Source organism: Rhinocladiella mackenziei, assembly GCF_000835555.1.
Source record: "Rhinocladiella mackenziei CBS 650.93 unplaced genomic scaffold supercont1.6, whole genome shotgun sequence".
In the NCBI taxonomy this organism is placed as follows: domain Eukaryota; kingdom Fungi; phylum Ascomycota; class Eurotiomycetes; order Chaetothyriales; family Herpotrichiellaceae; genus Rhinocladiella; species Rhinocladiella mackenziei.
Window position 1 is genome coordinate 557,217 of NW_013550599.1, and position 13,585 is coordinate 570,801.

The 13,585-nt window shown below is 51.1% G+C and overlaps 7 protein-coding genes across 7 annotated transcripts; 2 read left to right on the top strand and 5 right to left on the bottom strand.

The window, feature by feature from the left end:
* Positions 1-464: 464 nt before the first annotated feature.
* Z518_08005 (uncharacterized protein) lies at positions 465-1,160 on the top strand (the record flags this gene model as incomplete). The annotated part of the gene is made up of 1 exon (XM_013413748.1): positions 465-1,160. One exon carries the CDS (start codon positions 465-467, stop codon positions 1,158-1,160), a length of 696 nt encoding a protein of 231 aa, XP_013269202.1.
* A 497-nt stretch (positions 1,161-1,657) lies between these two features.
* On the bottom strand, positions 1,658-2,440 carry Z518_08006 (uncharacterized protein; the record flags this gene model as incomplete). The annotated part of the gene is made up of 1 exon (XM_013413749.1): positions 1,658-2,440. One exon carries the CDS (start codon positions 2,438-2,440, stop codon positions 1,658-1,660), a length of 783 nt encoding a protein of 260 aa, XP_013269203.1.
* Positions 2,441-3,886: 1,446 nt separating this feature from the next.
* Positions 3,887-4,597, bottom strand: Z518_08007 (3,4-dihydroxy-2-butanone-4-phosphate synthase; the record flags this gene model as incomplete). Its single annotated transcript, XM_013413750.1, has 1 exon — positions 3,887-4,597. One exon carries the CDS (start codon positions 4,595-4,597, stop codon positions 3,887-3,889), a length of 711 nt encoding a protein of 236 aa, XP_013269204.1.
* Positions 4,598-5,384: 787 nt separating this feature from the next.
* Z518_08008 (uncharacterized protein) lies at positions 5,385-7,299 on the bottom strand (the record flags this gene model as incomplete). The annotated part of the gene is made up of 2 exons (XM_013413751.1): positions 5,385-7,124; positions 7,174-7,299. 2 exons carry the CDS (start codon positions 7,297-7,299, stop codon positions 5,385-5,387), a joined length of 1,866 nt encoding a protein of 621 aa, XP_013269205.1.
* Positions 7,300-7,852: 553 nt separating this feature from the next.
* Positions 7,853-9,583, bottom strand: Z518_08009 (uncharacterized protein; the record flags this gene model as incomplete). The annotated part of the gene is made up of 1 exon (XM_013413752.1): positions 7,853-9,583. The coding sequence occupies one exon, from the start codon at positions 9,581-9,583 to the stop codon at positions 7,853-7,855; it is 1,731 nt and encodes a 576-aa protein (XP_013269206.1).
* A 285-nt stretch (positions 9,584-9,868) lies between these two features.
* On the bottom strand, positions 9,869-11,077 carry Z518_08010 (uncharacterized protein; the record flags this gene model as incomplete). The annotated part of the gene is made up of 1 exon (XM_013413753.1): positions 9,869-11,077. The coding sequence occupies one exon, from the start codon at positions 11,075-11,077 to the stop codon at positions 9,869-9,871; it is 1,209 nt and encodes a 402-aa protein (XP_013269207.1).
* A 237-nt stretch (positions 11,078-11,314) lies between these two features.
* Positions 11,315-13,496, top strand: Z518_08011 (uncharacterized protein; the record flags this gene model as incomplete). The annotated part of the gene is made up of 2 exons (XM_013413754.1): positions 11,315-11,671; positions 11,724-13,496. The coding sequence occupies 2 exons, from the start codon at positions 11,315-11,317 to the stop codon at positions 13,494-13,496; spliced, it is 2,130 nt and encodes a 709-aa protein (XP_013269208.1).
* Between the last annotated feature and the right edge of the window lie 89 nt (positions 13,497-13,585).

The window sequence follows — 13,585 nt, forward strand, 5'->3', positions numbered from 1 at the left end:
CGCGAGAGAAGATGGGATGAAGATGTGGTGGAAATGAGAGTATCAAGGAGTGGCGGGTTGGAAATGTCTAAACACAGGCCAGCGCGGGCAGCAGCGAGTGATGAAAGAAAACGTGACTTGTGTTAGTGGCTAGTTCCCTCCAGCCTTCAACCAGCGTTTGGAGGTTTGAACGCTCGGTTCGTAGGCAGCCAAAGCCTAATTTAAGCTTAAATAAGGGTTCGCTTTACCTGCCATTTTGCTGAGCGAAGACATCCCGCCATCGCTCGCACATGCGTTTACCGTCCTGCACTTCAGCTATCCATCTTATTAGCTCCGATTAATTGCAATCGAATTCAACTTGAGTCCTCACGAACTCGGTTTATTCGACTGGTCAAGCCCGCCGTCGGTCTTCCTTTGTTCGCACGATGAACTAAACCCTCATCTGCAACCCCGGAAGACTCTCCCCAAAACCACTTCCGTCAAGCATGTCTGCCCTCTACCCAAACCCCACATCTGCTGCCGGCAGCGATGCGCGGACTAACGTCGTTTACGCCGCGGATCGACTCAAAGAGAAATTCCCTGAAAGCATCAGCTGGGATGACCTCGTTGCATTCGTGCTGCCAGCGCATAAACGCAGCGAAGAGCAGACCGAGCTATTTAGGCGCTTTCTCCAGGTGAATCCTCGAGTCAGCTACGATGCAACGACGGACAGCTACACGTTCAAACCGCTACACAACATTGCCTCGGCCGACGGCCTGCTGAAGTTCCTGCAAAACCAGGAGTCGGCACTGGGAATCAACGTGCGGGAGTTGAAGGATGGATGGAATGATGTAGAAGAGACCATCGACCGACTCGAAGCTGAGCACAGGCTCCTTGTGATCCGGAACAAAAAAGACCATCACCCACGCATGGTGTGGATAGATGACCCGACACTCGATGCGCCTCTGGACCAAGAGTTCAAGGACATTTGGTCACAAGTCGCCTTACCTTCGGTCGAGGACACGATCAAAGAGTTGCGAAGGATGAACCACAAATCTACAGGCGAGCCCGCGCGACCAGACGTCGTGGCGAAGCCGAAGAAGGAGAAGAAGAAGGTTCGCCGCGGGCAGAAGATTACAAACGTGCATATGCAGGGCTTGTTCAGAGATTACTCGGAGAGAAGGCCCCAGGGTGGGAAATAGGCGACACTCGGCAACATATGCGTTAGCGATGAGACGATATGAAACCCCCCCAACAAAAATTATGTCACTCTTATGGATAGGGAAAAGAACATGATATCTTACCAAGCCTAATTTTATGAGAATACCGTGTGAATCAGAACCCCTGAAGCTAGGGGGAGAGGAAAAACAGGGAGTTGGAGTTCTGGAGGATTTACTGCGTTCGAGTCATACAGGTTCAAGTTCAGATTCATGAAATCTCGCAATCTAATTGTGCTTGGTTGACGAACCCCCATCCCCTAAGCAGGGTTTTGGAATTTTCCATTATTCTCTGTACAAGTGAGAACACGCGAGAATCTCTTGACACATACCGAATGAATCTTTGCTCTGTGATCCGTGATTCATACCCGTACCCATACCGAAACCAAAACTCAATCCCATGAAATCTCGAATTAAAAACACCTTCACCCAAGTCAACATCAGCCTAGCCTATGTAAGGAAATAAAAATAAAAGTTCAGCTTCAGCTCTTATCCGGCGAAGACGAGACATCTAAGTCGACCATGCCTTCCTCCCTGAAGCGGGAGACACTGCGTCTCCTCTCGCTAGCAACGGAGCGATTATCGACGCTCAGCCTCCTGCTGCCACTGGCTTCTCTGGTGGTGGAGCGGCCGCGCTCAGGCTCTTCGTCGGCGCCAATAGATCTTGACGTGTTATAATAACTCGCAGCCTCGCCCTGGCCCAGCATCAATGGCCTCAGTCCACTTTCCGAGTTGACTCTGGGTCTCTGCGATGCAGCAACTAATGTACCTGCCGCTGCGGCTTCTTCATATCGAGGAGGGGGTGCCGAAAAGCTCGCGACGCTCGCAGGTCTTTGGATGCCTGCGGCCGCATTGTTGTATCCGAATCCGTCCTGTGTGCTTCCAACACCCTGATCCGCGTCCCACGTCACGATCGCTGGACCCTCTGCGTTTCCGAGAAGGCTCTGGTGCTGGTCGGGAGTCGATTGATAACCGTCACCACCACCGTATGCGTTGGGTTTGCCTGGTGGAGGAGCATACTGGCCTGGAGTAGGGCCAGTCTTGGGCGGGACTTGCGAGTTGAGATTGATGCCGGCGTGGGTGTGAGAGGCCTTGCGTCGTCGCGTTCGGGCGAAGATTACTATTCCTGCGACAGCGATGACGAAGACGATCGCAATGACAACGCCCACAATTGCTAAGGTTGATACTCCACCGTTATTACGGTCGCCGCGATCGCCTGGGCCGCCACCGAACTGGCGTGGGAATAGATGGGAGGTGGGTGCCATTGGCAATTTCGTCGAGGTTTGTCGTTCGAAATGGTCGGAGTTCGGATGGTAGGGTGCGAAAATGTCCTTCTGGGGGTTTTCTGACTGAATCTGAGATGTGAAATGATCTGTCCAGCTTGAAGTAATGATTTCTAAACAACAGTCTTGCTAGTCGAGTGGTCGGTAGAGCGAGAGGCTTACTGCAGTAAGCAATATTGGGCGATACCAGGCAAATATCCGAGACGGTCAATCAACGACAAAATGAACCAGCAAAGGACGAACAGCACTGTCGCAAGTAGTGTGTATAAGGAAAAGAGGAGAGATAAAAAAGAGAGGTTTGGGGTGCTGCTGCAAGGAGGACTCTCCAACACAAGCCAGGAGCCCAACAATAAAGAAGGTAAGGAATGAGGAACGGGAACTGCTCATAGGTCTAGTCATACCGAATGACAGACCGTCTTTCTTTTTTTCCCCTGTCAGAACTCAAGCACTTGTTAGCGTGAGGCTGAAGCTGGGGCCGGATGCCGCATCCTGCATAACGGGCTAGGTAAATATATTGTACGGGTAACTGCAGGGGACGGGCCAGAGAGGAAGGCGCTGATCAGGCCTAAAAACGCAGTGAGCCGGGTCTTGTCCTGGCTTGGAATTTGGGTTGATACGAATTCCGTGGACAGATGAAATTGGTTGTGTTGGCGGAAATCAGAACTGCGAGCTGCGCCTTGTGGGAGGCCGCGTAAGTTGTGACGCGCTCTGGCAGAATCGTGCGAGATTATTGATCAGGTTCCCACTCTTGCTTTTGAGAACAGAGAATGTATTTCATTTTTGGTTCCCCCTTTATTCCCTTTGGCTTGCTTTCGAAGTGATAGTGATGAGAACATGTTTCTGGGGAGCATTGTACGAGCCGACGATCTGATTGAGTGAGACGACAGTGAAGTCGTGCAATAGAACACACAGCGATGGTTAAACCCGCCAGTAGCGCTGAGGTAAGAACAGCGGCGGTCCAGGAACGAGTTGCCCAACAGCCGAAGTGCCATCTACGTATTGAGTCGGTGTGCGGGCCGGTATTGACTAGTGTACGAAGCCCTATCAGTCAAGCCATCGCCGGTGAACATCCCAATCAACTGAAACACAAATATAATCTCCCCAGGATACGCAGCACATATAATGACAAACGCAGCCACCTCGTGCCTCTTGTGGTCCCCTTCCTAACGGCACCGCTAAGTCCTTGATACCAACCTCGTCGACACCTTCCGCACTTTCAGCAGTATAATGAAACGATAAGATATCTCACTAAGGAACGGAATGTAAGCTCGTGGAAAATTCAATAGTACTGAAAGTTGGAAATGAAATCATGATTCTGTTGGGGCTTCTGCTCAGCACTGAAAACTAAAATGATATCGACATAGAAATCATTTCTCATAAAGCGTCTCATACGGCTTGCTCCTCGGACTCCCACAATCCGATCGATGATCAATGATATCCATTGACGCCATTACTCGATATCTCCTCCTCGGCCTCCTTGGAGACGTACTCGACCAAATCCTCAATGGTACAAACCTTCAGTCCCCATTTTTGCCCAAATGCCAGACAAGCATCTCTTCTCATCATGCCTGGCCCGCTCATGGCTGTCTGTCCAGGCACCGGCTCTCCGTCTTCGACCATTTCACAGATGACACCCACCCTGGCTTTACCGGCAAGTCGACAAAATTCCACGGCTGCCTCGGTATGTCCAGTACGCTCGAGGACGCCGCCATCTCTCGCCCTAAGAGGGAACACATGTCCAGGCCTCCTGAAGTTGGTCTCGGTGGCTTTGGAACTGGCAAGAGTGCGACAGGTGAGGGCACGGTCGTGGGCCGAGATTCCGGTGGTGACGCTCTCATCATTCGAGTCGATCGAAATTGTGTAAGCGGTACGATTAGGATCTTCATTGTCCTTCACCATCTGCGGGAGCGCCAATTTTTCGGCAAGAAAAGAAGTAATTGGAGCGCAGATCAATCCGCTGGTATGGCGAATCATGAAAGCCATTTTCTCGGTGGTGACATCCTCGGCGGCGATGATGAGGTCGCCTTCATTCTCACGATCCTGGGAGTCGAGAACCACGATGAACTCGCCCTGACGGAAAGCTTCAACTGTCGATTCGACAGAGTCGAACCCCTTCGGGAGGGGGATGGGAGGCTGCATGATTGCTAGCTCTCGTCGGATTTTCCGGGACAGCGGAAGCTGATTGTCTTTGTAAGGGCTCCTTTTTCCCTCGGTGACTTTCACACCGGTCACTCGACTGTAGACCTCGTGGCGACGAATCTTGTCAAACAAAATGTAGCTTGCAGTTGTAGATCACAGGAAAGCCCACTCACTCCCTCCGTAAAATTCCCCAGACTCCCTGTCCAAGTGCCGAACTTTTTTCTTCTCGGTTGAACGTAGAGAACTGTGTCAAAAGGCGATACCCCGCAAAAATCCCAAGAGACGAAATAATCCAATCCAGATCCGATGTATCGGGTTGGCAGGCCGATGTCCTGTAGATAGTTAGAAATGCGTGTAAGAGGGTAGAGATAGAGTGCGAGAGCGAGGCTCCTAGGATGACAACATGAGGAAGAAAGAGTCAGATTAAGTCAAGAGGGACCTTTTTGAGAGGCAGTCAATGTACAATTCGTGCCGCGGCGCAGGGCGCCAGGTTAGGAACTGCGGAGTGGAGTGTCTTTGCCTCGGCCGGGAAGCTTCGGGGCACAAAATCACTGGGGCGAATGTTCTTTTTGGTAAGAAGTGTTTCGAACACGACAGAAAATCACACCTCCAGCTATCATCGTTCATTGCTGAGGAATGCCGAATACGAAGCGCCAACGTCGATGCTTGCCTCTTCCTGGTCTTCCCGCTGCTGTTACCCCCAAGATTTGCCGTATATTGCGCATCAATTGCACCCAACACAACTTGAGGTCTTCTAGATACCTAACACCATCATCCTCCTTCTCCTCTACAGCCAGACTTTCTCTTGGTTCCATCCTCTACCTGTAAAAACATCAATCTTCCTCCCTCGTGGCCCTCTCGATGGGGTATCGACTTCCATCACACCGTTTTCCGTTGATCCTTCAGACACATCTAGTGGTCGAGAACAGGACAAGATGTGCCCGTCTCGCACTCGTTGCCATATCTGTGCTATGAAACTGGATTCTCGGCGTTGGTTGGTGCTTCTACTCCCATCCTTGAGCATAGATTCCGCAGCTGCATTTTCGTCTGATGACTCCTGTACTTCTGGATTGTCCCGAACAGGCTTGCTACCGAACAACTCTTGCTCAGCGGTCTTGTCTCGAAGGACTCCCATCTTGAGCTTGCTCGCCGGTGTCAAGGGGGAGAAAGCAGGCCGCTTGGGCGTGCTACGTCTGGCTGGGTTTGCGGCAGGATCCGTGTCGTCCGGGCGGACCGGGCTCGACAACGGGGAAATCGATGGTCGTCTCGCTTGAGCCAACGGTGAGAGAATGGCTCTACCAGGGCAATTGGGAGGCGGTTTGAGTGGCTTCGTTGAAGGGGTGCTCGGAGCTCCCTGGTCGGTCACCGCAGAAGCGCCGGGAATCTCCACTACCACTTTTGCCTTCTTAATCGGCCGGTTCTCGATTCTCGCTTCTCCTCCGATCGATTTCCTCTTTTTTTTGCCCGACGTGGATTTGCTGACGGCTAGCCCGATGTCACCTTGGCGAAGCCAGAGATCTGGTCGACGATGCTTCAAGTCTTCCACCCAGTCGTCACAATCCATGGCCACAAAGTCATCGATGATGCCCTCCCAGACACTCTCTGCAGGTCGAGTCCGGTTGACAAAGATAACACGTCCTTTGCCATTCTTGTGCGCATGTACTGCTTTGGCGAATTCTCGAACAATCTTCTGCAGCCCGAATACTTTCAAAGAAGTTCCCATGATTATCATGACTTCAGGTTGGCAGCCGGCATCAAAGGGAATCAGAGGCGTCAACAGAGTATTTGACGGGTGGTCTTCCCCATACAACACTATATTCGGCCGCAGGGATCCTACCGTCAGACCTCGCTTTCCAGTTGCCTGCCTGTCCTCGCTTTTCGTTTGGCACTGGGGGCACTTGGGTGCGGCGCCTTCTAAATAGATCTCGGTCTCGGCGTCGGTCCATGCGAATGGTGTCGAACACATGGTACAGCGTAGTTTCTCCAAATCACCATGAAGTTGGACCACTTCACACCCACTATCGAAGTCCGTCCCGGAAGTATGTGCAGGTCGTGGAGCTTCGTAATTCTTCTTCATGAAGCGTCGTTTGTTACCCTTGCCACATGCTAAATCGGTGACAAGCCCTTCTCTTGACTCGAGTCCGTCTATATTCTGGGTATAGCATCGCATTAATCGACCGCCGTCGCGGAGGACGCGGACAAATTTATGGACTGAACTCGTGGATCGAACTTCCCCGCGGATTTTTTCCCGCAGATGGGCAATGAATTGATAGAATATTGTCGTGGAGGATGGATTGTGAAACACACGCGAATCAAACAAGTCCTGTCCCCGGAGCTTCGACGGCATGCTCGTGGATGACGTTCGGCTCGAAATGAAGGATGTGGAGGATTGCGGTGACGGCAATTCTTCATTGGCAAAAGACATTGTGCGTTTCAGTGATGGTGTGGAGGGTTCTGATGGTGGTGGTGTTGGGAGCGTAGCTTGCTCTGGGATGATATTATAGAGGCCGTCCTTTGACCGGAAATCCTTCGCGTGGGTCAGCCCTTCAACCACGGTAAGAACCTGCGACACTCACTGGTATACCGCAACTTGTGCTGATTCCTGCGCCAGTAATGAGCAGAATTTTATGCGACCTTACCAGAGTATCGGCAATTTCCTGCAGAGGTCGCTCATCCTCAAATGTCACCTCTCTGAGCCCCATATTGGTTATATGCCTGAGTGGTCTCTGATGCTGATGTTGCAATTTATGCGTGGAGAGGAATATTGCCAGGAATATTGCGTTTGAGAATTGACAAGGAAGGACAAGAAGTCCTCAAATGCAAAGCATGAAGGATGTTGGTGGTGTGGTGGACTCACTGTCCGGACCAAAACCGCGTCAAGTTCGCGTTGGATCGGTTCTCATCCAGACCCGAAAATAGGTCCGCGCGTGAGAGTACCGAGAGAATAAAGCGCGTTCGAGAGGTCTCAATAAATATGTACGTCGGAATTCAATCATTTGCGCACATCAGTCGCTTGAAGGAAAAAAATATTTTTGGAAAATTGTGCACAGTCAAGGAGATTCTCAGTGTTTGATGGGAAGCTTTCGCTTTTGTTTATCGCTCGTGGTTGGAACTTCCCAATACAATGTTCCGATCGACAGCTAAGCCCTTCAAGTTAGCTTCCCGAGTTAAGCTTAAAAGCTTGTGCTTCCCAGGGGGGTAATGAACCAATCACCGACTGAGACACGTCGTGTGCGGCTACTTTTGTCATGCCGATTATTCAATGAAGCCGGTGCCTGGATCCAACTTCCTCCTTTTGGCCCGAGACTCAACTTCTGAAAAACTTTCGGTGGGCAAAGCTTCTCCATATCGCTCCCATTCTGCCTGGAAGACGCCACGCCAACCCATAGTATCTTGAATAGTCTTTCTCAACTCCTTTGGCCGCATCCCCGGCCTCGTCATTTCTTCATTTTTGATCTCTTTGATGCCTTCAATGCCAAGCAACTGCAGGAGCCGTGATTCTTCCTGTTTGCGGGCTACTTGGTCCAGGCGCTCCATATAGTCGTCCTGTTCTTCCTCAAGGATTTGGATTCTCTGTTGCCTCGAGATTGGTGCCCTTGGTCCACATTCGGCGCTGGATGTGTCGCTCTCGCTGTCGAGACTAGCTGAAAGTGCCTCTTCTCTATCGAGACTGGGGAATACGGACTCAGGCGAGCGGCGAACATCGTGTCTTGCCGACATATCCTCAGCATCGAGAAAGGCCTTGTGGTCAGGTAGTGACTCGCCGGACGCAGTTTGACATCGTGTTGAATCTTCTGACATAGCTGAAATCGACCTCCTCCGTTGGGATGTGGCTAATATTGCCTCAACTTCGTTGTACGGAATGACCGCTTTATTGCTAGTTCCCTTGTCGTGAGCACCCCCCACTACTGACAACCCATTCCTCCTTGCTATCCCCCTCCAAAATTTGTCCGAACTGGCATTGACATTCAACACATCCAATGTGGCCAAGACATCTTCTGATCTGACAATTCCTTCGGGCTTATAAACAAGACTTGTGGAGGATCTGATTCGAGATGTCGTTATGAAAAGACAGGATTGGACCAATATTCGAGTGAAATTCACAACGGTATCATACAGATCTCTCACGGCGTCCATCGTCAGCGCTGGACGTTGACCGTCTTCGGCAAGGTTTCTCCACGTGTCAGCCCCGTCGGTGCCTCGGTTCATGAAGAACTGCTCGCTGAGCACCAGAAAGGTCGAGAGATGGAACAACCTCCAAGTATCTTCAGGCTCCGACAACTCGATCTCATCGCTGTTCACGTCGGAGGTTTCGCTGACGCCCTCTTCGTCATCTGCTTTTTGATCTAGCTCAGCCGCTATCTGATGGTCGATCAACCAAAGCTTATTGCTGCGTTGACCAGCGGCATGGTCATATTGTTCTTGAAACGCTGCCAAAGCCTCGGCGGCCTGATCGAGGACTGCTTCACATTCCGAGCCAATTTCAACAGCTGCCGGGATCTCAGCATGCGAGATATTCTTTGCCTGCCGTGCAAAGAGTTGTCGATCGGTCTCTTGTTCCCGTAGGGCGTCCAGATACGCTTTGATTTCGACTTCTGATTTTGACGCTACTAAATTCGAGATGGCATGCAAATCATGTCGACCGTTTCGAGAGAGTGCGTCATAAAATTTTTCTTTTTCCGAAGGCTTCCACCGAACTGCTCCTAGCTGAGTACTAGACAGATTCCCACTGGTGAAGTCATCACCACTGGGATCGAAGGTAGCTTTAAATAATTCGAGGTAGTGGTCGCTATAGTGCTGGCAAAGACGGCTCCACTTTCGTTCGTAAAACTTGCTCGAGGCTAGTGCTGGTCCATGTGATTGAGGAGAATCAACGGTGGATGGCTCAGCATCTGAGAATCCAGTATCATCTCCTCTAGGGATGTTATCGATCGTAGGAGACTCGTAGCCTTCCGTGTCATCCCAGTTGTCGTTGATGATATCCATCTTTTGATTTTATCCATGACGTGGGTTGGCCCTCAACCCCAAATGAATAAAGTAGTATTTCCACATGCATTTCAACCCGAATTAAGATCTCTAGTCACCACTTTGGCACATGGCGTACAAAGCAGGCACATCCTAGGAAAGGGACGGAAAAAGGAAAAACTCGAGACGCGGTCTGGCTGAGGCAAGTAACTGACTAATTCGGCAAACCTGCCCGCGAGTGGCCTGCGTGCATCAATAAATGCTTCGAGCTGGGCTGGCTTCCATAGAACGCCGGTGACAATTTTATCAATTTTCAGAACTAAACACTGTCTCATCTCTGTACTGCTTCAAGAACGGTATTGGCAGCGATCCCCCGGTACCCTTTGGCTCGGCATTAGGTTGCCCATTCACTTCCTCCCTTTTCGCCTCAGCAGCTGCAGGTTGAACAATGTACCTCGAAACAACGACAACATGCCTGGTTCTCCATTGCTTGAAGTTCTCGATGACGAGCTGAAACGCCTTGCGCAGCCTTCCATCTTCGGGATGCCGCTCCATAATGTGTCGCAATGACGGTAATAACTCAACTGTCTCCAGAAACTCTCTATGGTTTTTCGGCATGTATGGCCTCATCTCATACAATAATTTTGATTCGTGCTCAACACCAAACATATGATCCAGAAATTGGAAGAGAGAGCTCTGCCCAGCACTCCCTCCCACACACTTTACGACAACTTCAGACCCATTGCTGCATTGCAAGGTGACACCATTCGGTAACCCTTTTTCCTCTGCTCCGGCGCTCCCAGCGATCATTGGCCTGATCCGATGATAAAAGAATCCTGGATCACAGTTCTGGTGCAATACGGACATTGTCTCACCCATGGTCTTTAGTCTGGCAGCGCAAGTCTGAAGCGTTGACAGGAGATCTCCCCCGTTGCCCTTCTGATCGGCCGTCACGGCATCCAGGAATAGCTGTACGAGCTTGCCCCCTTGCGCTTCAACCATCACTGGGACGAGGTAGAATGCGTCTTCGTCTCTTGTGCCAGTGAATAAAGCAGTGGACTTGATGTTGTCGAAACCTGAGAGAGTTTCCGAAGGGCTCCAAATGTTGTTCTCGCGAGTGGGCAACCAGTTCCACAGACAAAGCCCGGCGTAGCTCAAGACGGGTTTCATACCCAAGTACTCGCAAACTTTGATGAATGGGTCACCCAGACTAGCTGGTACGGCGGCGGAGGGACTTGTCTTGTCCTGCCAGACATAGGCCTGAGTTAAGAAGCCGAGGATGACATATGCCCGTTGCCAGTGTGATAGGCTGGTGAGATGATCCGTGGTAAGTATATCAAGGCTTTCGATTTTGATTCTCAGATTTTTTGATTTCAGGAGCTGTGGTAGAGCAGAACAAAGCTGGTGCCATGGCGCATAGTACTCTGGAAGCTCCGCCGGTGTAGGTGTGACGAAGCCTATGTCGGGATCAATATCATATTCACCAGGGTCTGGGATTAGTGGGCGTGAGAGCATTTCAGTGCAACTGTACTGTAGAATGTTTGTCTTTTTTGTCCGTGAATTGAAACATGCTGTACTCGAGAGTTTCTCTTTGTATAACTCTCGAGAATGCTCCAGTACGTATTTGCATTTTTATACATTGTGCCTTGCCGGCATGTCATGCGAAGGGCGTGGCAATTGGCCTTGCTTGCGAAGTACCAGCAGTTGAGTTAAGCATGAGCCTATCCGAAGGAGGCCTTAAACCAATCAAGGATGCCTTCGGGCAGCGTCAGTCTCGTCCCCAATACGGAACAACAATTCTTATTGGGGCGCATTTTATGTTTTACTTTGGATTCGACCTTGTTCTCCTGGCGCAATGAACTGTTGTATATTATGCTAACGTCTCCCAGATGGTTGAATAGGGTTGCACGTTCTGCAAAATGCTTTCTGCGTCCACGAGCGGTGCGTCGTTCGCTTGCAAGCGTCGTCAATGCCACTCCACAGGCCCCGCGTGAGGAATCAATTCGACTTCGTGAATATCAAGAAGAATGCATTCAATCAGTGTTGTCGTATCTCGGCAAAGGCCACAAACGTCTAGGTATATCGCTTGCCACAGGGAGTGGGAAGACGGTACGCGCTCAATCCCTTTCGGCCTGCATGGAATTTGCTCACTCATTGTGAGGTCATATTTACACAACTGATTGACCGAGTCGAACCACCGAACAAAACTGCCCAGCAGACCCTCATCCTCGCTCATCGGCGAGAGCTGGTTGAGCAAGCAGCTCGCCACTGCGAAAGAGCATATCCAGAGAAAAGTATAGATATCGAGATGGGAGAGACACACGCATCCGGCGCCGCAGATGTCACAGTCGCATCTGTTCGCAGCATGATATCTGGAGACCGTCTCAGCAAGTATAACCCGGACAGATTCAAACTGGTTCTTGTGGATGAAGCGCATCACGTCGTGGCACCTGGATATCTGCAGGTTTTGGAACACTTCGGCTTGGAGGAGAAAAGGGAGGCAAGCCCGGCCTTGGTTGGCGTATCTGCAACATTCTCCCGCTTTGATGGTCTCAGACTGGGCGCTGCCATTGATCATATCGTCTACCACAAGGACTACGTCGACATGATCGGCGAGAAGTGGTTGTCCGATGTCGTGTTCACAACGGTAAAGTCGCAGGCTGACTTGTCCAAAGTCAAATCAGGAAGAGACGGAGATTTTCAGCCAGGGCAGCTGTCTGCAGCAGTAAACACCGAAATCACAAACGAAATCACAGTGAAGGCATGGCTCTCTGAAGCGAGCGAGCGAAAATCCACCCTCGTCTTCTGTGTCGACATCAGGCACGTCGAGACACTCACTTCCACCTTCCGCAAATATGGAATAGACGCTCAATATATCACAGGTGCCACGAAGAAAAGGACGCGGGGAGAACGACTCGAAGCCTTCAAGAACCGTCAATTCCCTGTCTTGCTCAACTGTGGGGTCTTTACTGAAGGTACCGACATGCCCAACATTGATTGTGTCCTGCTCGCACGACCCACTAAATCTCGGAATCTACTCGTCCAGATGATCGGCCGTGGCATGCGTTTGCATCCCGGCAAGACAGACTGTCATGTAATCGACATGGTAGCGTCTCTTGAAACTGGCATCGTTACTGTCCCGACCCTCTTCGGCCTCGACCCATCTGAAGTAGTCAAGAATGCCAAATCCGTCGACATGAACCAGCTAAAAGAACAACGAGAAGACGAAGCATCCGTGATATCCTCCCAAGTTACATCTCCTCTCAACCCCAGTTCCCTGTCCGACCACCGACTCGACTTTACCCACTACGAAACAGTCCACGACCTGATTGAAGACACTTCTGGGGAGCGCCATGTCCGCGCCATGTCACCCAACGCCTGGGTCCAAGTGGACTTGCACAGATATGTCCTTGCGGCACGGGGCGGGATACTGACCCTGGAACGCCGTCTCTCCAGTGACCCCAAGTCACCGGAGTCCACCTTCGTTGTGGTTTGGAAACACAGCCTTCCACCCAGCGAAGCTAGCAAATCCCCGTGGTCGCGACCACGCACAGTGGCCACTGCCTCAACACTCTCCGACGCCCTACACGCCGCCGACACCTTCGCCGCGACGAAATTCGAACGCATCTTCATCGCCACCAGCTCGTCATGGCGCCGGAGCCCCGCATCCGAAGGCCAATTGGGATTCCTCAACCGTCTACGCGGCGTCGGCGCCAGCCTCGATGTCGACGAGGATGTGCCACTCTTGACGGAGAACGACATCACCAAGGGCCAGGCCGGCGACATGATTACGAAAATCAAATTTGGCGCCCGCGGCCGGTTTGATAAGTTGCAGGTCAAAAAGAGGAAGGTCGAGAGGGAGATGGAGAAGGATCGCAAGACCAGGGAGATGAGAGAGCGCGAGACTGTCAGAGTTGGGCCGCTGGAGGCTTGATTTTCAAATCCCAAGCTTACTCCGCCCAAGCTCTGGCTGCTATGTTTTTAATTTTTTTTTTTTTTTTTTTTTCAAATCAGTGTTATTGT